Source organism: Podarcis cretensis (assembly GCF_951804945.1).
Source record: "Podarcis cretensis genome assembly, chromosome: 4".
Lineage (NCBI taxonomy): Eukaryota > Metazoa > Chordata > Lepidosauria > Squamata > Lacertidae > Podarcis > Podarcis cretensis.
The window spans coordinates 27,953,463-27,978,655 of NC_137173.1; the positions used below are offsets into that span (position 1 = coordinate 27,953,463).

The window sequence follows — 25,193 nt, forward strand, 5'->3', positions numbered from 1 at the left end:
ATAGCTGATGATTTACAGTTGGCAGTGAGAGGTCATAGCAGAAATATCGCCAAGGCAAGAATGCAAATGGCATGCATCAACCAAAATGAGGACTTGTTTGGAGGGCTGATTACAGGAGCAGTAGGTGCGGTTATTTTTCAGATGTAAAACGATGACTTTCAAGTCTTATTATGGCTTCAGTGTGTTGGTTTTGCCTGAGGGAGGAGGCAGGAATATTGTGCATTAAATTACGGTATTATGAAGTGCGTGTCTCTCTCTCTCTGTGTGTGTGTGTATTTGTGTGTGTCCTGTATGTATTCTGCTATATCACAACTATCAAACATAGTCAAACTACCTTTACACGCTGTTATCAGCTATCTACTGTTGATATCTCTCTCCATCTATTTTCCCTTTGAGATTTGATGAATAAATATCTGGCAGATGGAGTGCTGCCTATTATCAGCCTGCCTGCACAGGCCTGAGCCAAGTTTAGCTCTCCCCTGAAATAATTTTCATTCTCAGAAAAAACAATTAAGCACTGATAGATAAAACACAGATTATGACCAATAAAAACAGCACTGCGCTAGCCGCTGCTGAAGCACTGTAACCCCGTTCTGTTCCTGAGGTTATTACACAACTTCTTTAGTTTTTTAATATGTGCCACAAGCCTTCAGATTGAGGTAGTTGTGGTTTTCTTACATTTCACTTACAATGCGAAATGTACTAACTGGAGCACTCTGAATCATAATGGAATTTGCTGGCTGGTGCTATTAATTGAGGATGAAAAAAAATCTAAAAACCAAGACTTGTGCTTTGTATAACATAATGCAGAACAGGACATTCTGGATTCACTTAGGGCTGTTTGCACATTCTTCCTCTCCTTTTTTTGTAAACTGTGTGGTGTTCCTCACCAGGCAAAGAAGTGATTGTGCAAAAGTGTATGTCATGTGATTTTTCTCCCTCTCTCATCATTTCAGTTTTTCAGCACCAGAAGAAATTGTGGGGTGAGTCAGAAGCAGGGAGATGTTGCTTCCTGCCATAATTCTCTTTTGATGTGCCTTCTTCCCTGCTGTAAGTTCACAGCTGTTTTCTATCAGAACAGGTTAAGTAGCCATTTGCCTTGCTTTCATTTTGGGTAATAATCCGGGCTGAGCCAATATGACAATATTTGGAGTTGAACCGTTAACATCTAAGAAATTCCATACCATGTTCCACCATCATAGCATGGGCCCAGCTTCTGGGTTCTAGGTACCTGATCATTTAAAAAAACATTATCAGTGAATATTCCCTCCTGAACTAGCAGCTCTTGCACAAAATTGATGTTTGGAGCCATCAGGGACAAAGCCTTTTGGATTGTAAGTGGCATGTAAATAAATAAATAAAAATAAAAGGATGTGGGGATACCTTGTCCTGTCACTCTTAGGCTAACCTATACTTAGCAAAGTTGTGGTGTGCATAAAATGGAGGGGGGAGAACCACAATGAATGCCAATCTGAGCTACCTGGTGGAAATGGGATTTTAAATATTGAATTTATACAAGTTCTGGCTTGACATTAAAGGACAGCTCGAGGCTGCCTAACACACCGTATGCATTTAAAGCGTAATTTTACCGTCAAAACAATATGCTCTGACATAAGGTCTTACTCCTACAGTGCCTCAGACCTTGCTTCTATCAGGCTTGGTGGCAGAACTAGATACAGTGGTACCTCGGGTTAAGTACTTAATTTGTTCCGGAGGTCCGTTCTTAACCTGAAACTGTTCTTAACCTGAAGCACCACTTTAGCTAATGGGGCCTCCCGCTGCTGCCGCACCACCAGAGCACGATTTCTATTCTCATCCTGAAGCAAAGTTCTTAACCCGAGGTACTATTTCTGGTTTAGCAGAGTCTGTAACCTGAAGCGTCTGTAACCTGAAGCATATGTAACCCGAGGTACAACTGTACAGAAGCTTGAGCTCTTATAACAGTGAGGATTCAAATATAATACAGTGGTACCTCGCGTTACATAATACTCTTGGATTTCTCAAGGTTTCTGCCTTTGGAGACCGTTATCTCAAATGGAAAGTATTTCAGTTCTTGAATATACAGCTCCCTCATCCCCACCTAGCAGCACACACTTATTCTCCTTCATTCACACAATTTGGTCACATAGGTGAATGTTTCGTCCATAAATGGATCTCAGCCAGAAATATGAGATTGGTTCTGCTGCAAATGTATCTGTGGTAATTCATATCAGAGGGAGAGTGTGCACAAATTTCTATAGCTATACAGTATACTCAGGTAGGTAGAGGGAGTTTTATTGTGGTACAGGTGGCACCTTTGAGAATCACAGCTCAGGGCCCTTCTACATGTCACTTATAGTGCTGCAGCTGCTCTCCCCCTCCTAATTTTCCCCTCAATGCATATATATTAGCAAAGGGTATACAAATGTGCACATGTTCCCCAAGACTCTTAAGCACCTAGCAACACCCCTGCCCTGAGGGTGCTGCAATGCATAATCCCCAAGCTGTGATGCTGTGGGACTTGGAGGAGGTGCTAAGTAACCTGAGCTGTGGCAAACTGTGGACAGACAAGCTCTAACCAGCAGGCTCCAATCTTAGGAACAAAGTGGGCACTCACTGCTGCCTCAGGGGAGTGGAAACAGCAGTGGCATTGTGAGATTCAGTTGCTGGCACTGGGAAGGGTGGTGTTCTGGTATGATTTCTGGTGCCAGAATGCCTCTGGGGAGAAAAGTGAGGCCAAGTTCTGCTTCAGGACACTTAGAAACATCCACACTTAGCAGGTAAGAGGTGGGGGGGCGGGGAGGATTTGTTTTAAAAACCTCTCAATGCATATAAATTAAAAAAAACAATTGCTGGCTTTAAAAAATAATAATAAAAGGAGTTTGGGTGCAGACTGAGTCCAAGAGTGACTGCAGTGCTGATCAGTATTGTTTGGAAGCTATTTGCTTGTTGTCGGGGAACCAAATGCTGTTCTTTTGCTTTCTTATAAATTGTCAAAATTTTCAAACCCTAACAAGAACAGTTCCTTCCCTGAGACATGACCACTTCACATTCTATCTCCTTGGTGAATTCTATATCACTAGTGCAGATTCTTACTGTGAAAATCCTTTTTTGTTTGTTTGCTTGTTTTGTTTGCTCAGTCTGCTTTGCTTGGGAACGTGCAACGGATTATAATTAGCTGCTCTCAGACACCAGTACTGCCTGAGAAGGAGAGTTCCTTGACTTGGTTTCTTAGAACAAGAAAGATAAAACAAGACTTAACTTTTGCCATACAAAAAGCCAAGAAATAAATAATAGCAATTTTGGGAGGGAGGGGGTGATAGCAAAGGAACAGTATTTCTTTTGTCAAACTATCAATCATATGCAATTAGACTCATGGCATGCACTTTGTGGAACATATAGCCCTGTGATGGCCTGGGACTTGGGCTCAGACTTGGAACCAGACGAGTCTCAGTCTGCACCGGATCCTTTGCCTCAGGCATCATCTGAACCAAGTCTGGGGCCTGATCCTCAAGAGTCCCAATCTGTACAGGTTCCCCTGCAACAGACCCCAGCTGGGCTGAGTCAGGGGCCTGAGCCTGCCCTGGCTCCAGATGCGGGGATTACCTCATTGCCTCCAGCTGGGCCATCACTTACAGCTGCTCCACTACCAGTTGGGTCAGGAGAGGCTGAGGCAGCCCCTGGGTCTAGTAACCCACGGAAGTCTCCTGAGCTGCAGAGACTAAAGTCTGAGAGAAGGAGAGACCTGAGTACTCGCAGGAGGAGTGCTCACCTTTGGGCGAAACAGGGAGGTGAGTCGCAGGGGAATCAGGACTGGCCGCTACCCCGACAAAGATAAAAGGCTGTCGGACCCTGCCCCAGGTTGCAGGAGCAACATTGCTGTATGCTAGATCCTGCCTGAGATCCTGTACCTGTCCTTCCCTGGTTTCCTGCCTCATGTCCTGCCTTGGCCCTGTCGGACTGACTCCTAGCAGAACCTTCAGATTCTGGTCCGGTCCTGGACTGCGTTTCATGGGTTACCCCCTGGGCCCAGCACAAGCCCAACACCCTGCAAACAAAAGAGACCCTAGAATTATAGAGTTGGAAGGGGCCTTGAGGGTCATCTAGTCCAACCCCCTGCAAAGCGGAAATCTCAACTAGATCATAAATGGCAGATGGCCATCCAACCTCTGCTTAGAAACCTCCAAAGAAGAAGAGTCTACCACCTCTCACGGGAGTCTGCTCCACTGTATAACAACTCTTACTGTCAGAAAGTTCTTCTTTCAGAATCTCCTTTCTTGTAAATTGAATCCATTAGTTTCAGTCCTACCCCCCCTAACAGAAGCATGGGGGGGGGAATACAAATCCTGTTCCCGTTTCCTCTTGATTATATTAAGGTTTGAAGTATTCCTAAGAGAAGAGCCAGCTATTCATCAAGCATCATGGATCGAGTGTTCATAAACCAGTTTTAACAGTGTTATACAATTGTTTTCTATATGCAACTGTTTTATATCTAAAAAAAATTATAAAAATTATAAAAAAGCAGTTTAAAACAGCAGCACATGCATAAAATCAATTCAGTTCCAAGACAGGTGCTGAGATGAAGATTTTAGAAGGTGTGTTAATTTTGCTATGGGCATTTGATGCGGTTTGAATCTCTCTCTGTGTCTCTGCTGCTTGCATTGTTTCTCAGTTCTTTTCTAGGAGGTAGGAACAGAACAGTAGCACACTATTTTTATGTTTGTTTTTGTAGAAGCATAGTTTTGACATGTAATTTGTGCCCCATTGCAACACATGATCACTTTGACAACCTCCCATTATTACCCTTCTCATCAGCTTCCTTTTAGCAGCATTTGGGGGGGGGGGTACAAATGGCAACAACACACTTTTTCACCTACTTAATTTTATTTTGCAAATGTTTTCAAATGAATAAGTGTCCCTAGTATTTTTTTTAAGCACACTGCTAAAATGGCATGGTTAGGCACACATTTACTCCTGTAGCCTCACAACTTTGCTACGCCCACTAATATAACTATAACAGCAGGATATTCGCACACAAATAGCGCCATGCTCATAGAACGATGGAGAGTCGCTTGTAATTATTTTTGTAGCTTATAGTGGAAAATCAATGACTAGGTAGCACTAAAACTGCACATTCTAGAAGCACTCCCAATTTATTGCCTAGCCTTTGTCCAATGCTGCCTCCTTGTGAATTTAAATAGATTAGCATTTATTGTTTTCGTCTCTGGGAGAGTCGTCGCACATAAGGCAGCTAGCCGTACAACACTATACACTAGTTTCCAAGTTGGCCGTCTCTTATGGTACCCAACCCAGGAAATTAGGGTTGTATTAAATGATGCTGCTTACCTGACATTAAGGCTCCCAACCCCATTGGACACCAGCCAAGACCAGTTTGTTGTTGACGCGTCCATTTACATTTAATCTTCTCCAGCACATGTTATGGAGGCTGACAATAAGCAGAAATATTTGTATGACTCACCCACCCTGCCCCTGCAATCCTATTGTTTATGCCCAACCAGTCACTCTAGGTGTAGTTTAATACAGGAAATGTCCAGATTGGAGACATGTTAATGTGTCTTCTCTTTTCTGTGGTGCCATTGTGCAGGTTCTTTGAGAATCTGAGTGAGTCACTTCACCTCGTTATGCCCTCCATTTCCCTCCCCATCCCATTTAATCACATGATAACTGAAAATTGTGAGGGTTATAGATAGAGTTGTGTCCCTGTGTTCGCACTACAGTGGTATCTCGGGTTACATACGCTTCAGGTTACATACGCTTCAGGTTACATAAGCTCCAGGTTACATATGCTTCAGGTTACAGACTCCACTAACCCAGAAATGTTACCTCGGGTTAAGAACTTTGCTTCAGGATGAGAACAGAAATCGTGCTCCGGCGGCACAGCAGCAGCGGGAGGCCCCATTAGCTAAAGTGGTGCTTCAGGTTAAGAACTGTTTCAGGTTAAGAATGGACCTCCGGAATGAATTAAGTACTTAACCTGAGGTACCACTGTATACCTTTCAAGTACATTTCCACCCTCAAATACTTCTGGGCACTGTAGTTTACCCCTCACAGAGTTACAATTCCCAGCAATGCTTAAAAAAAATGACGGTGTCCAGAATTCTTTGAGGTGAAAAAATGTGATTTAAAGTAAGGTTACCAGACATCCCTGTTTCCCGGGGACAGTCCCTGGATTTACTCATCAGTCCCCATGCAAAATCCATTGCACTTGAAAAGTGTCCCCGGATTCACTGAAAAAAATCTGGTAACCTTGATTTAAAGGAATTGTGCGTGTGCATAAGCTGTAACTTGTAAAGGAAGCTGTTACCTCAATCTGGAAACAATCTACTTTTGTTTCTACTGTTACTACTGCTACCGCCAGCAACTAATAATTAATGATAGGTAATTTATTATTAAGAGATAGTTAGTTCATTAATAATAATAATAGCAATGTCCATGCCTGCCTTCTGGTGTTTGTGCTCTGACAGCATTCTGAATGAGTTGAGAGAGACGACAGATACAACAGACCTTCTGTTTCGACGTGCGCAGACTTCATTAGGAGGGCGCAGGTTGCCAGCTGCGTCTCCAGTTTCCCTTAGCAGTTTTTCAGAAGCTCGGGAGGAGGAGATAGAGCAGCTTCCAGAATGGCTGCTGAGGGAGCTGCTGAAAGGGCAGCAGAGGAGTCACTCCATTGGACTCATGGAAAATATACTGGAGAGCGAAAGCGTTCGCCATCGCGTTGACTCATCCAGAAGCCAGTGGAAAGGAAAGGTATAGTGAATTCTCTTGCTGGGCTCCGAAGGGCTTTTCGAAGTGGTAAATGCTATGAGAGGACGAGGAGAATCTGAATTTGTTGGGTGACAATGGGCTCGCTGGCTTTCCATGATGTCAGAGAGCAGTTCCCTCTATAGAGTCAGTTAGAACTGCACAGCACACATTGCAATCTCCACTGAAAGCCACTTTGCAGACACACACCCAACAACCACCTGGAACATGAAACAAAGAGACAGAGATTCATACACCATGGTTCCAACTACTTGCAAACATTATGGACAAGGTAGGAATCGCTTGGCATGGGGAAGCCTTTTCCCCCACAGCATCCTGATAGCATATGCTCCGGGTCTGGTCCTATCATTAGGCAGAATGAGGCAGCTGCCTCAGGTAGCGGAAGATGCAAGGCGTCATCTAGTGGTAGTGAGGTTTTGGAGGACTGGGCTGTGTGCCAAAGTGGTTCACTGGGCGGGGTGGAGCTGTTACACTAGCTTCCTGGCAGGTGAGTCTCAGTGATTTACTGGGGGGGGGGGGGGACAAGGCTGCGGGAACATAGGTTGCAATGAATTGAAAGGTGTCCTCGCGTAACATTAAATCCATAAGCATCTCCCAAGTCTTAAAAGGGGCCCATGTGCATCATCATTTAATTATTCCATTTTTATTTATTTTTTGTCTTGGCAAGATTGAGCAGCAAGTAACCCTGGAACAGCTTCAAAAGCTACATGTGGCCTTTCAGGTACGACCATCCCAATGAAATCATATCAGTGTATATTATTTCACTCATAATGTATATCATTTCACTGTATATTGTTTCGCTGTTAGCATATTGGCTGTTCTCTCATACCAATTACAGAAGGGCACCTATTTAACTTGCATTTATGTTTGGAGTAAGTTTGGAGTAAGAAAGTATTGAGAAAGTGTGTTCATGAATTTTGTTAAGAGATTTGTGTCTGCAAGAGAGCAATGTAATCATTACTGATGTAATGCAATGCAAGATAAATATCAGTTCTGATCATAGCTGTCAACATTTTCCTTTTTTTAAGGGAAATTCCCTTGTTCCGAATAGGATTCCTCGCAAGAAAAGGGAAAAGTTGACAGCTATGGTTCTGATATGTTAGCTTGCAAAGATATCTCAAGCAGGGCTTTGTGGGCCCTGTGTTCAGCCCTCACCTGCATTCATATCCTTGTCCTCTCCTCTCTTCCTCATGCACTGTAGTCAACCAGGTGGTGTGGAGTCTCCTGGACCAGGTCAAAGGCTCATCTAGTCCAGCATCCTGTTGTCACAGAGGCTAGCCAGACGCCTCCTGGAACCTCTCAAGTAGGACCTTAAGTCAGGTCTTAAGGTCCAATGCATCTTAAGGTCCAATCACATCCTTAGGGTTAGATGCATCAAACTTTTCTTGGGAGTTCTGGTTTCATGGACTTCCAAGGGTTCCCTGTGAGCAAAGTACTGACAAGTGTCCTTGACATGGAGTAGAGAGAGGCTTTCAGCAAAGTCTGTTAATAGCCACTTCTAAATGAGTGAGAAGCATAATGAGTTTTTGTTTGGCTTGCTTATGTGCCTTTAATAAAAGAAGCAGTGATCAGCAGGCAAATTGTATTATGATGACCTGGCACTAAATGTTATTACTTGCTAATTACTGAACATCAAACTGCTGTTAAAGTGACAACCACAGAGCAGGATCAAAAACCGACAAACCTAGAAGTGAATCAGGTCTGCCTTGTGACATCAAAAGCAGCTCAGGGACAGGGTCCCTAGGAACCCCAATACGCTGGGAGTGTCTACCCAATTTTGGGCAAAGACATGAGATATAAAATATCTTTGTGCTTTATGTTTGCATTCAGGTTTTATCACAAATTTGATCTTCCCAGGGAGAAAGAAATAGTACTAGAATGAGGCTCTCTTGGCAAGTCTGCTGCTTCACAATAGCACACTATATTTCCTGTTGCTTTATCTGCTTCCAGGACTTAGAAATTAACGGACACAAGTATTTGGATGTGGAAAACTTCAAGCGCACGTTGAAGAAATGCATGGGGTCACAAAATGCAGTAAGCAAAGCACAGTTTGAAAACCATACTGCAATGACATAATACCGTAGATGAGATGGAATGGGGAGGGGGGAGGGGAGCACTTTCTGTCCTGTATTTAGGCTCCAGTGCTCTACACACTTACCTGGGAGTAAGTCAGTGTTGCTTGCATCAGTGTAGATATGCATAGGATTCTACTGTTAGCCTCTGGCTTCCATGCCCTTAATCTTTCTTGGTGCCACCATTTGGGGCAGTTCATGTTTGCTGGATTGAAGCTAGAAACTACCTCATGTAACCTTGACCGTTTGTGTGTTGAAGGTTGTTGTGTACATCCTTTGCTCCTACAGACTGATGAACAAATAGAAAAGCTTTTCATGAAAATTGACTGTTCTGCAACTGGCAGAATTCATTGGGTAAGTGTGTATTGGAAACCCCAGTAAGCAACAATTAATTAATTGCTTAAAATAGGATGTATCTATGAATGAGTACAATGCTTATTGGAATGAGTGAAAAGATGATGCCAAGTCAAGGAATATGCCTCTGAAAGAAAGATGTTAATGTGTTTCTCTATAAAACAGGGCACTAAATAAGTCCAGCCTTTCTCAACCTTGCATCCCCAGATGTTGCTGAACTACAATTCCCATCATCCCCAACCACTGGTCCTGCTAGCTAGGGATGGGAGTTGTAGTCCAACAACAATTAGAAAGGCTAAAGTATGCTACGATTTCCCTTGCCGCACGAGGTGTTAAGGTTTGGCAGGTGGAGGGGCTGGTTCTCAGAACACAAACAAAACCAAATTTCTCCTCCAACCTTACACATGTATAAGATTGCATTATCAATGTGAAGTTTCATCCTTAAAGTGTGGACACTGAACTTCTTAGTGATACAACAAGGGTCTTGCTTTCTCCTATAGTTGGTGTCTCACAATGCATACATTACCAACATTAGTTGGCTCCATTTTGGCAGCTATGTGTTTACGATGGCATTGTTCCTATGCATAGTTTCTTAGCAGTAAGCCCCATTGAACACAGCAGGACTCACTTTCAAGTACATACGCATGGGATCTGGCCTCTTGAGCGCTGAGACAATGACTGTCACTTTTTTCCGCCCCAGCATGACTTCTGCACATACATGCAGCTGGAATATGCTGAACAACATGAGTCATCTGCCCGGTTGAAAGAGGTCTCTTTTGCACTACCTGCCACCATAAAGGAGATCCCACATGGAGAGCCTGTGCTGAAAATTTGCTCGCTGTTGGATAGCACATTGATAACAGCTCGAGAAGACGGACATATTTCCTTCTGGTCACCACAGCTCAAGCTGATACGAAGCAAGATGGTGTTTGTATGTCACATTTCCTCATGTCATAGGTTCTAGGATGGCCGGTTTTACTTATTTATTCATTCATTTTCCAAGGACCTCAAAATGGCAAACATGGTTCTCCCTCTCCTCATTTATTCCTCACAAAAGCCCTGTGGGGTGGGTTATGCTGAGAGGCAGTGACTGGCACAAGGCCTGCTTATTTATTTCAGTTTATATTGCACCCTAAGCCCTAAGTTCTGGCAAGATTACATTTTAAAAGTTCCTCCTCATTCACCTGAACTTCCTTAACATAAAACCAGGAGGTTTGTGTCCTCCTGTCTTCTACCCAGGACTGTCTGTCCCTCAGTTACTTTTAATTCAATTTTCCTTTGAAAAGATGAGAGCCAAAGTATTCATGATTCAGGAATGATTGCTTATTTCCCTACCCCCACCCCTTACGTTTAAGTCCTGCCTGTTTTTCATCATGGAACCCAAGGCAGCATATTTGTGTGTGACTCCAATGCAGTCTCCCATCCAAACCCAGATCTACATTGCTTCAGCAAGATGGTGGCCTCATGTTCCTTCAGACCATACCTTGGAGTTGGCAGGCAATACTTAACTTCTTGCCTTTTCTCTTTTTTAAGGAGAAAGCCTACAGAAAATCTAAGTGGTTGATGGATTTCACTGTCATGACACCATATAATAAGTTGATATTGGGAACTGGGTAAGTGCCCTATGTGCAAAAGCTCAAATAAAAGCCTGTTACCAATATTTCTTTCGTCCAAAGCTTAGGGGTTGACTGGAGAAAGCTGCATAAACAAAGTAGTTTGTGATCTTGGCCAGCATTACAGGGTTGGCATAGCGGACAGGGCATTGGCTTCGGGGCTAACTTGATGGGATAATGGAGATCAGAAACGGAATCTCTTGTCTCTTTGAATGTTATCAAATAGAAGCTGCAAAGGTCCCTCAGTTAGGGTCACAACTTGGGAGAAGGTTTTGAACCCTTTCCCCAACACTGTTTTTGGAATGAAAATCCCTCCTTCAAATGCTAATTGCCTCCTTATTATGGGAAACCAGTTCATATAACCCATGATGGTAAAATATATAATATTTCAACTTTGTGTCAGGGATCGCGAACTTCAGCTCTATGAAAGCTCCAACTTTGAACCCTACCTTCAAATTAGTGGTTTAGAAGCTATACCTTTGAATGTGGATTACTGGTAAGGCACTCAAAATTCAGGTCTTATGTCAATTATCTGCTAATAATCATGGCATACTTCTGTGTGTGGCTATATCTATTATTACACTTATATCCTCTTCTTCAAGCTCAGGTTGGTTTACTTGGAACTCCCAAGCAGGCCCAGAATCAGGACCCAAAACCCTCTAGTCACTGGCGGAGGAAGAGGAGTGCATGGAGGGCGCGCCACCCCCGGCAGCGCGATCTCCAGTGTGCCATCACTGCTGCACCCCCCGCACTGGGCGCCCCACCCCCGGGACGCGCACCAACCTCGCCTCCGCCTGCTCTCCGCCCCCCGGTGCCGGAGCATGAAGCTTCGCCACTACATCTAGTAGCTACCAAGGCCCCAGAACCTGTTCTGAGTCTCCTTGGGCTGAATGCCAGCCTGTGTTAAGTTGTCATTTTAATTTCCCTATGACATTAAATGCCATTTTGATTTTTCATGATGAATGCCCTGAGTGCTGATGCTTTAAGCATGACTGCAGGAAACCACAGGGAGGGAGAGTGCCATGGTTTTATATACTTATGAACTTCTGAAGATATATTTCATGTTTGAAACCTTAGAATTCTTATAACAATTGGTTAACTGTGCACTGCATGAAGACAAGCTGGTAAAATCAATAATAATAATAATAAAAGGTAAAGGACCCCTGATAGTTAAGTCCAGTCGCAGACGACTCTGGGGTTGCGGCACTTGTCTCGCTTTACAGGCCGAGGGAGCCGGCGTTTGTCCACAGGCAGTTTCATGTGGCCGGGTCATGTGGCCAGCATGACTAAGCCGCTTCTGGCACAATGGAACACCGAAACCAGAGCAGCACACGGAAACACCGTTTACCTTCCTGCCAGAGCGGTACCTATTTATCTACTTGCACTGGTGTGCTTTCAAACTGCTAGGTTGGCAGGAACTGGGACCGAGCAACGGGAGCTCATCCCATCGTGGGGATTTGAACCACCGACCTTCTGATCAGCAAGCCCAAGAGGCTCAGTAATTTAGACCACAGTGCCACCTGTGTCCCATTGGCAAAATCAATAGTTTGTGCTAAAACCTTGGGTGTTAACATAATCTCCTTTAGATATGTCTTCAGGTTTGTCTTGAAAGTTATTGTGCAATCCAAAATATTAATTTGGCTCAGAACACTGATTTTAAGCAATACTTAATTTTTCTTCCTCTTTGTTTTCCCCCTCCAATTCAGCTACACAGATCATGATGAATGCATGATTCTTTATGGAGATGACAAGGTGTGTATTGGGAAAAACACTTGCTAGGGAAACTGTAGGCCTTAAAACTCAGTGGGTGAGGAACCCAGCATGCCACAGCTGCTGTTTAATTCCTCGGATTATGGAGTAGATATGTAGGGAAAGTACAACAGATAGCAAGAGAATGCCAGAGGTTGTACAGTATTGGCTAGATGCAGCATGTATGGGAAAGTAGAGGACTTTCAGATAAGCAAGGTTGAACTATGGGAGATCCCTCTTGTACATAATTTTCTAATGGGAAATCTCCCTTGCAACCATGCCTGTGTCCATGTTGTTGTTTAGTCGTTTAGTCATGTCCGACTCCTCGTGACCCCATGGACCAGAGCACGCCAGGCACTCCTGTCTTCCACTGCTTCCCGCAGTTTGGTCAAACTCATGCTAGTAGCTTCGAGAACACTGTCCAACTATCTCGTCCTCTGTCGTCCCCTTCTCCTTGTGCCCTCCATCTTTCCCCACATCAGGGTCTTTTCCAGGGAGTCTTCTCTTCTCATGAGGTGGCCAAAGTATTGGAGTCTCAGCTTCAGGATCTGTCCTTCCAGTGAGCACTCAGGGCTGATTTCCTTCAGAATGGAGAGGTTTGATCTTCTTGCAGTCCATGGGACTCTCAAGAGTCTCCTCCAGCACCAGAATTGAAAAGCATCAATTCTTCGGCGATCAGCCTTCTTTATGGTCCAGCTCTCACTTCCATACATCACTACTGGCAAAACCATGGCTTTAACTATACGGCCTGTGTCCATAACTACATGCAAAGCAGGCAATCGGTACAGATTCCCTATCAATAAGAACAGCTGCTAAAAGATACTCATCCTATTAATCTCAGGGTTTTTGTCTTCAAAAGCCTGAAAGCCGCCCGATTGTGACCTTTCCTGCAGTTTGTTTTCAGCATGTTTCAAGTGTGCACCTTCTTTGTGATTGCAGGGCTGTGTCAATATCTTGCTCATCTGTTCTGTGGGAGAGGTCCTAAGGCAAGTATTTGAAAGTGTCTGTTGAGAACTAAAGTAGACATTTCGTTAATCATTCCACAAAAGGTGTGCTTCCAGTTGCCAACTTCCCTGAGCAACGGTAGCCACAAACCTGGAAACAGAAAACAATTCCTAGAAGAGGCCCCGTTATCTTGGGAGGTTTGGAACTGCTATTGCTGTGTTTCTACAGTGGTGGCTGTTTAACACGGCTGATGCAGCTAGTAAGTTTGGATTCTGGAAAGCAACTTTTCTGGGTACAGTAAGCAGTACACATTCAACTTGTGCGCATTCAGCTTTACGCATTTGGCAAAAAATGAATGAATGAATGAATGAATGAATGAATGAATGAATGAATGAATGAAAAGGGGATGGAAAGTAGGCAGGGTTCAGGGGAAAATGACTTTGTCAATCCCACCTCCCATTGAACCCAATGGGTTTTGATTACCTGGGTTTGCATATGTCTTGGTTTGCATACGTTTTGGATTACAAACACGTCAAACCCGGAAGTGCGTGTCCCAGTTTGCAACCTTTTTTAAGATTACAACCCATTTTATTTTATTTTTTGATTACGAACAAAAAAAATTTGGAGGCCCCACTGGCGAAAGCGCGTCTTGGGTTACAACCTGTTTTGGTTTACAAACGGACCTCCGGAACGGATTATGGTTGTAAACCAAGGTACCACTGTATATGTGATTTTGGCTTTAGGCATGGTCCCTGGAATGTAACCCCCGTATAAGTTGGCGGTTTACTGTACAGGGCCTAAGCTCTTCTGCAATACACATGACCATGTGGCAACTCTAGTGCAGAGGAGCATTATTTCACTGCTTCCCTGTCTCTGCTCTGCTGCAGATAGAAATACAAAACTAACAAAAGGTTAGGGTGGCATCTGGGAGGACATTTTCCAGCTGAACAGAAGGGGAAGAGGAGCATCTACTCTTCTTAACAAAGGGAGATAACTTGACTCAGTGTTTCAGTACTTAATTGGAAGGTCATGCAAGAACTCAGGGCTCTCTCTAGCCAGTTGTGCAGTGTCCTCTTCAGTCAATTATGAAGGTGCTGCAATTGGCTTTAGAGCCCACAGATGAGAAAGGTTAGGGACCTACGAGGTGAACTCTGAAACAACACGCTGGGGCTCTGAGAGCTTCCACTAATAAACTCACAACATTTTGCAAATCACAAAACAAAGGTCAGGTGCTTCCTATGACGATAAATGGCCAAATTAGGAACTCGATAGCATGGACAAGCTTAATTATTTTTCTTTAATGTTATTATGTTCTCTGAACATGTTTCAGAACGTGGAAAAAGCTGCCCAAATCAGAAAACCTTCCAAATATTAGCCTTGAGAATGCAGCTCTTTCTCCTAATATTACTTACATCCGTTGGAAAGTTCACGGAGACTGGGTTACTCAGGTAAACATTGTAAATTTGGGCCAAATACAATGATAAAACAATCTCAACAACACAACATTATTTAACCAATATTTTGTAGCATTTTGATAATGTATTTTTGTTTTCTGTCTTTTTAGCTGAAATACCATGATTCTATTAAAGCAGTCATTTCTACTTCAAGCCATGAGCCTACAGCCATAGTAATAGGTAATTATATTTCGGCTTTTGAATCCAGGAAGTTGTTCTTACATATTTCCATTTGCTTGGCTTATATACAATTTCTTTTCCTTCCCATGTTACAGTGTTGTAGTCACGTTGCAAGTACCATCCATGTGATCAGTCAGGATGAAAAGTTTAGAGCAGGATGAGGAACCTCTGGCCTCCAGAGGTTTGATTTTCGATCTGATTTAATAGTTGTACTCTGCCTTTCAATTGTTGAGCTGAAAGTGGCTCACAATAATCACAGTAGTGTTAAAAAAGCAACAAGCATTGCAGTCACAATAATATCAAACACACTAGTGTATAAATAAAGCAAACAACAATAAATTCATCAAAAAGAATTAAAAGTCGTGTGGCATATACCAATAGGGAAAGGTTTTGAGCTTTTTTTGGGAAAATCACAAAAATCCAGACATCTTGCCAATTTAGAAGTAATAGACATTTTGGGGGCCCAAAATTACCTAACTGGCTGGAGCAGACAGATCCAACAGGACTCTGCTTATGTACTTCTATTGGCATCTTCTACTTGTGGTAGATTCGCGGGTGGTGCTGTGGGTTAAACCACAGAGCCTAGGACTTGCCGATCAGAAGGTTGGCGGTTTGAATCCCCAAGAATGAGATAGGTTTTAGGTTATGTTATGCTTCTAATAGGTTGTGTTATATTCTGGATTATGTATGTTTTAATAGATTATGTCTGAATAGGATGAGTGTGTTGGAGATACGTGCAAATGTGTATGTGAATCCGGTCTTGGGTGTTTGATTTTCGTTGTTGTGTATACTGTGTATATACGGACAATGACAATAAATTTATCTAAATCTAAAATGCAAGTAGATAAACAGGCACCACTCCGGCGGGAAGGTAAACGGTGTTTCCGTGCGCTGCTCTGGTTTGCCAGAAGCGGCTTAGTCATGCTGGCCACATGACCCGGAAGCTGTACGCCGGCTCCCTCGGCCAATAAAGCGAGATGAGTGTCGCAACCCCAGAGTCAGCCATGACTGGACCTAATGGTCAGGGGTCCCTTTACCTTTACCTTTACCTTTACTTGTGGTAGATTTCACACAGCAGAAATATTCCCTTCAACATTTGGTTTTGGCATAGAGCTGTGATGTGTTGGGAAGTGAGAAAATGGAGGTAGGCAGATGTGTGGATTACATGATTGGATGTTGAGGCCTTTTGTGTCTTTTACTGTCATCTCCATTATGAAGGTGAAATATACTCAGAAGTGAAATATACTCAGAGTCGCAAAGTGATTTCATGCTCTTTATTCAGCTCATAGTGGTGAGGAGGAATGAATGAATGTCCCCGCAAAGTATCTGCTTTATATACATTATTTACACAATAGGCTGCACGTGATTGGCTGATTCTGGAATTCTACTGTAAGCCAATCAGGTTGTGGATTCACTTATATCTGGAGCATGATTGGGTGGTTCCTGCCAACCAATCATACTGCTGCATTGTTCTAGGACCAATCAGACTGCTGCATTCTGAATCCTATTGTTCTAGGACCAATCAGACTGCTGCAGTTTGGATCCTATTCAACTCAGTACATAACAGAAGGCAATTTCTCTTATCTCCAGTGCCTTTCAACCAGACCCCACACACCCCATTTCCTATAACTATCTGCCGATCTGAGCAGTGTCTGAAACCATCTTTCCCTGAGAGCAGTTTCTTGATGCCTAAATGGTCTTATCTGTCAGACCTGTCTGTAGAGTTCAGTGGTGACCACTGAAGACCATATTTACATGTTCTTTCCTTTTACCTAGAATGTGGGAAACCGTGCAGCTTCAAGCACTGCAAGAATCTCCCTCCTGTTTTCTTAAATGTTAAAATGGTCTGCATTTTCCAATCCCAAAATGTAAGGCTGTTTATTGTGTATTATCAGTCGTGTCAAAGTCTACTTGAGGCCTGACGGTTGATTCAGGAACATTTGCCCTTCTACAGGTTGCGTTGTGGGAGCAACCAATGTTGAGCAAAAGATGAAGGAAATAAAAGAACACAGGAAAGATTCCAAAGCAAGGAAAGCACAGTTGGTCCTAGGATCTCCCTCCCATAGAGCTGAGGGGGATCAGATTGTTTTTCGAGTCCACAAAGGAGTGAAAACATTTGCACTTAGTAAAAAGAATAACCTTCTTGTAACTGGTGGGATGGATCGAATCATTCGGATGTGGAATCCCTATATGCCTGGGTAAGATTTTATTGCATTGATGCAGCTGTTCTTATAAGGTTTTGTTAAACTCTTTGTGCCATTAGTTATAAACTATTACCATTTAGAACAAATATTGCTGTGATTTGTCTTCTGAAATATTGCATAGATAAACCACAGCTAGATCAATAAACTCTTAATGAATCCTAGAGTTTCCTGGGACGAGGGATGGATTGCTAAACCACTCTAAGAACTGTAACTCTGTGAGGGGGTCTCCTAGCAACACTCAGCACCCCTTAACAAACTATACAGGATGAGTTAGGAGGAGCCATGACTTTTTAAAGCGGTATGATACTGCTTTAAATGTTTAATGCCTTTGTATTGACATCCAGCCTTGTCTGCCAGAGGGCTATTGACCGTTACGGTGATTGAATCCAACTGGTGTCTTAACATTGCATGAAAATCTGAGGCAGGTAGAATCAAGAACAAAAGAATCACAGGTCATGCCCACACGATACATGTAAAGCTCTCTTATACCACCTCAACAGTCAGGGCTTCCTGCAAAAGAATCCTGAGAACTGTAGTTGGTGAGTGTTCTACCCACTCCCAGCACTATTCACAAACTACAGTTCCCATTATTCTTTATTTTTTTGGTGGGGGGGGTGAATCCCTGACTGTTGAAGTGGTTTAAGAATGCTTTAAATGTATGGTGTGTCCCCCCCTCCACCTCTTCACCCCCTTTTATTCCTAATGTAACCCTAATGTCTCAGCAAATGAAACTGACCTATGGAAAATGTAACTTGAAAAAATAGACATTGCGCATACCTGTGTAAACCATGAAAACTTTAATAATTTTTTTTTTTAAAAAAAAAGTACGGTGTGGATGTGGCCACACTGCGCTAGCTCATCCGTCTTTCTCACTTGGTACTACAATTCTCCCTCATTTGTATGTGTTTCAGTTACAGTAGGGCCAATGTTAATCCATCTCTTTTGTTTCATTATATGTTTGAAGCTACTCAGTCTTTAATGTTCTGGTCCAATTGCAGAAGGCCAACAGGTATGCTCAGAGGCCACATGGCCCCTGTCTTCTATGTCCACATATCTGAAGAGGATAAAATATTCTCCATGTCAACGGACAACACAGTGAAGGTCTGTCTCTGTTTTTTGCATATGTTGAGTTACACTTGTTACGTCTTCAGTACTTTCTCTTTAGCGTGTCTCAATTATTATTTTTGCAGATTTGGGATGTTGAGGACCAGACTTGCTTATTCACAGCCTGTTCAAAAAACAGTGGAATTAAAGGAGAGATTAGTGCTTGCCACTACATACCAGGCATAAGATCGCTCTGCGTTGCCACGGATACACTGGCTATTCTCCATTTAAGACTACGGTAAAAGAAGAAAGCAAACAGACCAGAACTCATGGTCTTAGAGCCAAACTATGTGTTTAAATGAGTGTTCATGGATATGTTTATTTTGGAGAAAAAATGCCATTGAGTCCCCAATCTGGAAAGTGTTTCTAATCTGGATTGGGGTCCCTTGCCAGTTTTCTGCTGAAAATCAGCCCATGCTTGACTTAGAATAAAAGAATAATAGAATCTTAGAGTTGGAAGGGACCTTGAGGATCATCTAGTCCAACCCCCCGCAATGCAGGAATCTCAGCTAAAGCATCCAGGAGAGATGGCCATCCAAACTCTGCTTAAAAACCTCCAAGGAAGCAGAGTCCACCACTTCTCGTGGGAGTCTGTTCCACTGCTAAACAGCGCTTACTGTCACAAAGTTTCCCCAAATGTTTAGTAGGAATCTCCTTTCTTCCAACTTGAAGCCATTGGTTCGAGTCCTACCCTCCAGAGCAGGAGAAAGGAGTGAATGAGATGTTAGCAGTAAGCCATGAATTTGGGGTGGGAGGGAGTGGCCAGGAAAAAATAATTTGACACCAGGAAACTAGTTTGAGGCCCAATCCAAATTGGGGTCATTGGGAAAACTCTGGTTGCTTTTTCTCTAAAAGAAAAGCAGCATGATTATTCACGTTTGTTTAATCACATGATGAACAACACATAGTACAGTAGTACCTCAGGTAAAAGACGCTTCAGGTTACAGACTCCGCTAACCCAGAAATAGTACCTCGGGTTAAGAACTTTGCTTCAGGGTGAGAACAGAAATCGCACGGCGGCAGCAGTGGGAGGCCTTATTAGCTAAAGTGGTATCTCAGGTTAAGAACAGTTTCAGGTTAAGAACGGACCTCCGGAGCGAATTAAGTTCTTAACCTGAGGTACCACTATAGTTTGGCCCTTAAACATCTAAGATCTGAATTTATGCAGGGGTGTAGCTAGCTGCTCTGGCACCTGGAGCAGCGGGGGCAGGACAATCCGTCCACAGGGACGCCACGACGATCCGTCCGGGGGGTGCCACGGTGAGCTGCCCACAGCATCTGCCTGGCAGACACAAGCCCTACGCTGCTATTTCGGGCAGCGTGGGGTCCTGAGCCACCCTGTCACTCCCAGGAAAGCCGCGTGCCTCGGGCGCGCTGCAGGCCAGGCCCCGCGGCAAGTGCCATCCCCCGTGGCGTGCCATTTTGTCACCCCCTCAGGGATGACGCCCTGGGGTAGACCGCACCCCCCGCTTCCCTCTTCCTACGCCCCTGTATTTATGGGGAATGGAATACTAGAAACTGATGCCAACAAGGGTTAATTTACAGAGATGAAAACATTACAAAACCACAAAATGTTAAATTCCATGTTTAATTCAAACCTTTTAAAATTTTCTTTTTGAAAATAATCTTGACGAGATCCCAGGGTGTTGTTGGACTGCAAAATATGGAGCACTGAGTTTAGGACTGGAAAAATGGAGAGAACTGACATTGACAGATCCTTCCGCCCCTAATCTTAATGCAAATTTTTATAATGGGCTAGTGCCTCAAGCCCTTTAAGTAGTCAACAGCACCCCTGCCAGCCCCAGATGAGGATATTTAGCTCAGCAGACACACCCCTGAACTTCAACTACCGTATATTCACATCAGCTGTGCATACACACCTCCCTTGCTGTATAAGGAACAGGTGTCAGAACCTGATTTTTTCCAGGCTGGTTCTCACTTAACATTAAGCAGCAAGACTTAATTAAGAAAAAAACCTCCCCACATTTCCCACATACTGCAATTCTAAATCATTTCTGGAGAGGCTGCCATCCAGACAAGCTCCATACAGGTGTACTTACTGCTGTATTGATGGTTTGATCCTCACTTCTTTTGTTTTTTATTCTCCATAAGGAAGATTGCCTCCAGATCCTCACTTGGTTACTTCCCATAAGAAGCCAGTTTTGTGCTGCAAGTTCAACGAAGTGTTCAGGCATGTTGTGAGCTGCTGTGAGGGTTCTGTAAGTGAAATGATACTGTAAAATAGAACCAACTCCATGTATTTCCCAATGTGCCAATGCGTAGCTGTTCCATTTTGACACATGTGGTTGAGTTTTTTGCATTTGCCCTCTATGCATAAAAAGGTAAAGGGACCCCAGTCGCAGACGACTCTGGGGTTGCGGCGCTCATCTCACTTTATTGGCTGAGGGAGCTTCCGGGTCATGTGGCCAGCATGACTAAGCCGCTTCTGGCGAACCAGAGCAGCACACGGAAACGCTGTTTACCTTCCTGCCGGAGTGGTACCTATTTATCTACTTGCACTTTGACGTGCTTTTGAACTGCTAGGTTGGCAGGAGCAGGGACTGAGCAATGGGAGCTCACCCCGTCTTGGGGATTCGAACCGCTGACCTTCTGATCAGCAAGCCCTAGGCTCTGTGGTTTAACCCACAGCACCACCCATGTCCCATTTTCTATGCATAGAACTAGACTAATTTTTACTTCTCTTTCAAATGTGAGCCATTGAATCCTGACGATGGTGTTTATTCAGATGCTTTCCTATGTATGTATGTATGTATGTATGTATGTATGTATGTGTGTGTGTTTTTTTTTAAGGTGGTCAAGGTGTGGGATTTTGATAGCGGAAAGCACTTATTTGAATTTGGCAATGCTCATGGTGGTTCTGCGGTAACCTGCCTCACCTTCGATCCTAGCAGAAGAAGGTATGTTTCTAAATACGCCTTTTTTGGGGGGGGAACCCCCACTCTATATGAATTTTAGTTGTGTGTTCCCACCCCTGGCACACAAGTATCTACGCAGGTGGAATAAATGATGCATTTATTTCATTCACGTTCTAGACTAATCACAGGAGGACGAGATGGTTGTTTGAATGTATGGAATTACAATAATGGGCATTGCTTGCACACGTTGAAAAGAGGTAAGCAGCATGCTGACGCAAACGGCCAGAAAAATGTTATGTCTGTTGAAAACTCATACGACTTGGATGTAGCAATGCTGCTGTGTTTTTCTTACCTGCAGAAGACAAAAGTGACGAAGTCTGTGACTGCACCTATGTGGAAGTCAACAAAAACAAGTAAGCAATGCAGACCATAACTAGATCTTGCCATTGAAGGGTGACATCTTAGGGAAGAGGTGGTTAATTTATTTATATTCAGGTGCATTTCTCTTCTCCATATGGCATTCTGAGAATCTGACATGTATCGTATCTTTGTCACCTAAATTGCTCCTCCCCCATGAGCGTTCCACAAAATATCCTTGCTGTAAGGATGAAATATACTCGGAGTCCTGTAGTGATTTCATGCTCTTTATTGCAGCTTGTAAGAAAGACAGTGATTGAATTGCCCGGCAAACCTCAGGCTTTTATATACATTATTTACACAATGAGTCCCGTCTGACTGGCTGATTCTGCTTCCCTCCTGGAGCCTGATTAGTCTTCTCCTGCAAGCCAATCCGTTGTTGCATTCTACGATCCTACCAGCCTAATAGGCTGATTAACGTCCTCCTGGAGCCTGATTGGTCTTTTCCTGCAAGCCAATCAGTTGTTGCATTCTAGGATCCTACTTGCCTATTGTTTTAGGATCCAAGCTTAGTACATAACAAAGGACTTCTTCGCCTTATATTGAGTGAGACCATTGATGGTGGATCCTCTGCCTTTCTGGGTTGGCCTTTCCCACGTTCCTGCTACCTCAAATGCTTTTCAGTTTTTAGGCAAGGAATGCTAAGGGTTGAATGTGCGGCTTAGTCATGCTGGCCACATGACCCAGAAGCTGTATGCCGGCTCCCTCGGCCAGTAAAGCGAGATGAGCGCTGTAACCCCAGAGTCGGTCACGACTAGACCTAACGGTCAGGGGTACCTTTACCTTTACCTTCACCTTCACCTTTACCTTGCTAGTGGGTATATGCTATGCAACTGTAAAAAAAAAAAGTACTTCCAATTCCTATCCCATCCCAGAAGGATACCATGGTCACTGATATCAAAAGGCCAGCAGAACCATCACGCTCCCCCTATCCAATTCTCAGCACAAATCATTCACCAAGGTGACCAAAGCTATCTCTGTCCCATAATCAGGCCTGAAATGGATCTAGATCCATCTATCTCCTCCAAAAAAACACACCTGGAGCTGAGATATTAGAAACTGGCCGATAATTATCCCATAATTCAGGATTCAGGTCTGGATTTTTCAATAGAGGCCTTGCAACTGCCTCCTTTAGGCATGCCTTGTTCTAAGGAGCCACTGACCCTTCACTCACTTAGCCAGTCCCCCGCTGCCCCTTTTTTAAGAGCCAGGAAGGGCAAGGATTTAGTACACATGTTATGTACTGAGTTGAATAGGATCCAAATGCAGCAGTCTGATTGGCCCTAGAACAATAGGATTCAGAATGCAGCAGTCTGATTGGTCCACAGGAGCCACCCAATCCAGCTCCAGGTGGAAGTGATCCTCAACCTGATTGGCCTACAGGAGAATCCCGGAATTAGCCAATCACGTGGGGCCCATTGTGTAAATAATGTATATAAAGCAGACATTCTGGGGGAACTTCCATTCCTCCTCACCACTATGAACTGAATAAAGAGCATGTAATCCACTCTCGACTCCAAGTATATTTCAACACGTTTGGTAGCTCTCACTTTTTCAAGGATTCTGTCCACATCCTCATGTTAAAATATTTATGAAACAGACCTTTTCATGGGAAATATAATTTGGGGGAGGGGGGTGTCGTATAATGCATGCAGAAAGTCCCAGGTTCAAATCCAAACATCTCCGGGTAAGGCTCTCCGGGAGACACCCCAGCCCGAAAAAACCTGGGAAGCTGCTGCCAGTCAGTGCAGACAATACTAAGCTGCATGGACAAATGATCTGACTTAGTTTAAGGGAGTTTCCTCTGTTCCTGTGCCTTGAAACCAAATTGGGTTGTGCTATTTCTAGAATATGATCTAATTATATATGTAGGGTTGTCATATTCCCCAAAGTGAAAGTCAGGACAAAGTTGAGCTTGGGGGGAGGGGGTGCTTTTCAAAAAGGTTTTTTTTTAAAAAAAAGAAATCTGGGTTTTCCCGAACATTTTGCCGATTCAGCAAAAATCCGCCTGGACATATGGCAGCCCTAAATATACGTGTAACATTTGTTTGCTCACTCTTCTTCCAGGTATATCGTAGGTGTTGGATGGGATCGAAGGATAAACTTGTTTTATGTAAGTAGCAAAATTGCATATGAAAAGCATTTTGATACGGTATCATGATTCATTATTGAAATTTCACATTGTGCCAAAGCCCTGGGGTAGAAAATAGGTGGGGAAGATACTGAGCCTGGCCAATGGGATGGTAGAATTAAGGCCAAACTCTCTTTTTGCACATCTGGCTAACAACATTGGTGTCAGAGTCAAAAAGGGGAGGAACAAGCAGAAACAGACTTTTTGTCACAGACTTATAAAACACATATATATCCTTATGTTCACACATATGTATCTTTTTGTTTGGATGTATGTATGTTGCAGGATTCCACAGAAAACTTTCATCACTTTCAGAAACCTCAAGCCCATTGGCAGGATGATATAGTAAGATTCCATCTTGGCCTTTTTCAAATCTAAATGATTTTTTTGTATACTTCGAAAACTCTTTATTGATGCTGAGCACATATATGGTATTTGATATGTAGAATTTCATATAGGTGGTATGCAGTGCAGTCTGAAGCAGGTAGAGTTCTGTTCAGCTCACTGGAACTTAACCTCTGCCTTAGTAAGTCCAGAATGGCTGGGGAGGCCCGGCCAGATGGGCAGGGTATAAGTAAGTAAGTAAGTAAGTAAGTAAGTAAGTAAGTAAGTAAGTATTTATTTATTTATTTATTTATTTATTTATGATGCCTTTGAATAGTATGCATGGAGCTAGTTATGCCAGATTATAAAACTGTAAGGACTCAGCTACATTAGTCAAAAACAGTGTTTTGAATGCATTATAAACATGCAACACCAGATGGAGCTGTAGAGCGCAAAATTTTTCTTTTTTTTTTTTTTTTATAATAATTTTTATTATTTTTCCACACAGATAATAAACAGCAATATAACACAATATAACTTCATACTCATCGGTTCATAACCTTTTTTTCTTTGACTTCCCCATACCTCCCCATCCCTGCATCCTTGTTTAATAATTCTTTAGCAACCCTTAAGTCCATTGTCTTAATTCCTTTTCGTAAGTATTTCTTGAGTTTTTTTTTTTTTTGTTTACTGCTGCAATTCTTTACTTCTTACCCCCTGACATCTTAACATTCCTCAATTTTACAATTATTTTTAAGATATATTTTAAAATTCTTCCAGTCCTCTTCCACTGTCTCTTTCCCCTGGTCCCGGATTCTGCCCGTCATCTCGGCCAGTCCCATAAAGTCAATCACCTTTGTTTGCCATTCTTCCAGAGTAGGTAATTCTTGCGTCTTCCAATACTTTGCCAGTAGAATTCTTGCTGCTGTAGTGGCATACATAAAAAAAGTCCTATCCTTTCTTAACACCACTTGGCCCACCATACCCAAAAGGAAAGCCTCTGGTTTC

The 25,193-nt window shown here is 43.2% G+C and overlaps 1 protein-coding gene across 1 annotated transcript in view; it reads left to right on the top strand.

Annotated features, from left to right (window-relative positions):
- Positions 1 to 2,533: 2,533 nt before the first annotated feature.
- LOC307214655 (cilia- and flagella-associated protein 337-like) overlaps positions 2,534 to 25,193 on the top strand; it is a 36,897-nt gene continuing 14,237 nt past the window's right edge. The window contains exons 1-21 of the mRNA XM_079973422.1: positions 2,534 to 2,759; positions 6,465 to 6,747; positions 7,430 to 7,483; positions 8,713 to 8,796; positions 9,123 to 9,188; positions 9,889 to 10,119; positions 10,722 to 10,801; positions 11,205 to 11,297; positions 12,508 to 12,553; positions 13,490 to 13,536; positions 14,826 to 14,943; positions 15,060 to 15,129; positions 17,084 to 17,327; positions 18,332 to 18,434; positions 18,524 to 18,675; positions 20,554 to 20,656; positions 21,249 to 21,355; positions 21,491 to 21,570; positions 21,672 to 21,726; positions 23,798 to 23,843; positions 24,147 to 24,206. Of these exons, the coding sequence (XP_079829548.1) occupies positions 2,674 to 2,759; positions 6,465 to 6,747; positions 7,430 to 7,483; positions 8,713 to 8,796; positions 9,123 to 9,188; positions 9,889 to 10,119; positions 10,722 to 10,801; positions 11,205 to 11,297; positions 12,508 to 12,553; positions 13,490 to 13,536; positions 14,826 to 14,943; positions 15,060 to 15,129; positions 17,084 to 17,327; positions 18,332 to 18,434; positions 18,524 to 18,675; positions 20,554 to 20,656; positions 21,249 to 21,355; positions 21,491 to 21,570; positions 21,672 to 21,726; positions 23,798 to 23,843; positions 24,147 to 24,206 (2,208 nt within the window). The 5' untranslated portion in view covers positions 2,534 to 2,673. The remainder of the gene's footprint in view (positions 2,760 to 6,464; positions 6,748 to 7,429; positions 7,484 to 8,712; positions 8,797 to 9,122; positions 9,189 to 9,888; positions 10,120 to 10,721; positions 10,802 to 11,204; positions 11,298 to 12,507; positions 12,554 to 13,489; positions 13,537 to 14,825; positions 14,944 to 15,059; positions 15,130 to 17,083; positions 17,328 to 18,331; positions 18,435 to 18,523; positions 18,676 to 20,553; positions 20,657 to 21,248; positions 21,356 to 21,490; positions 21,571 to 21,671; positions 21,727 to 23,797; positions 23,844 to 24,146; positions 24,207 to 25,193) is intronic.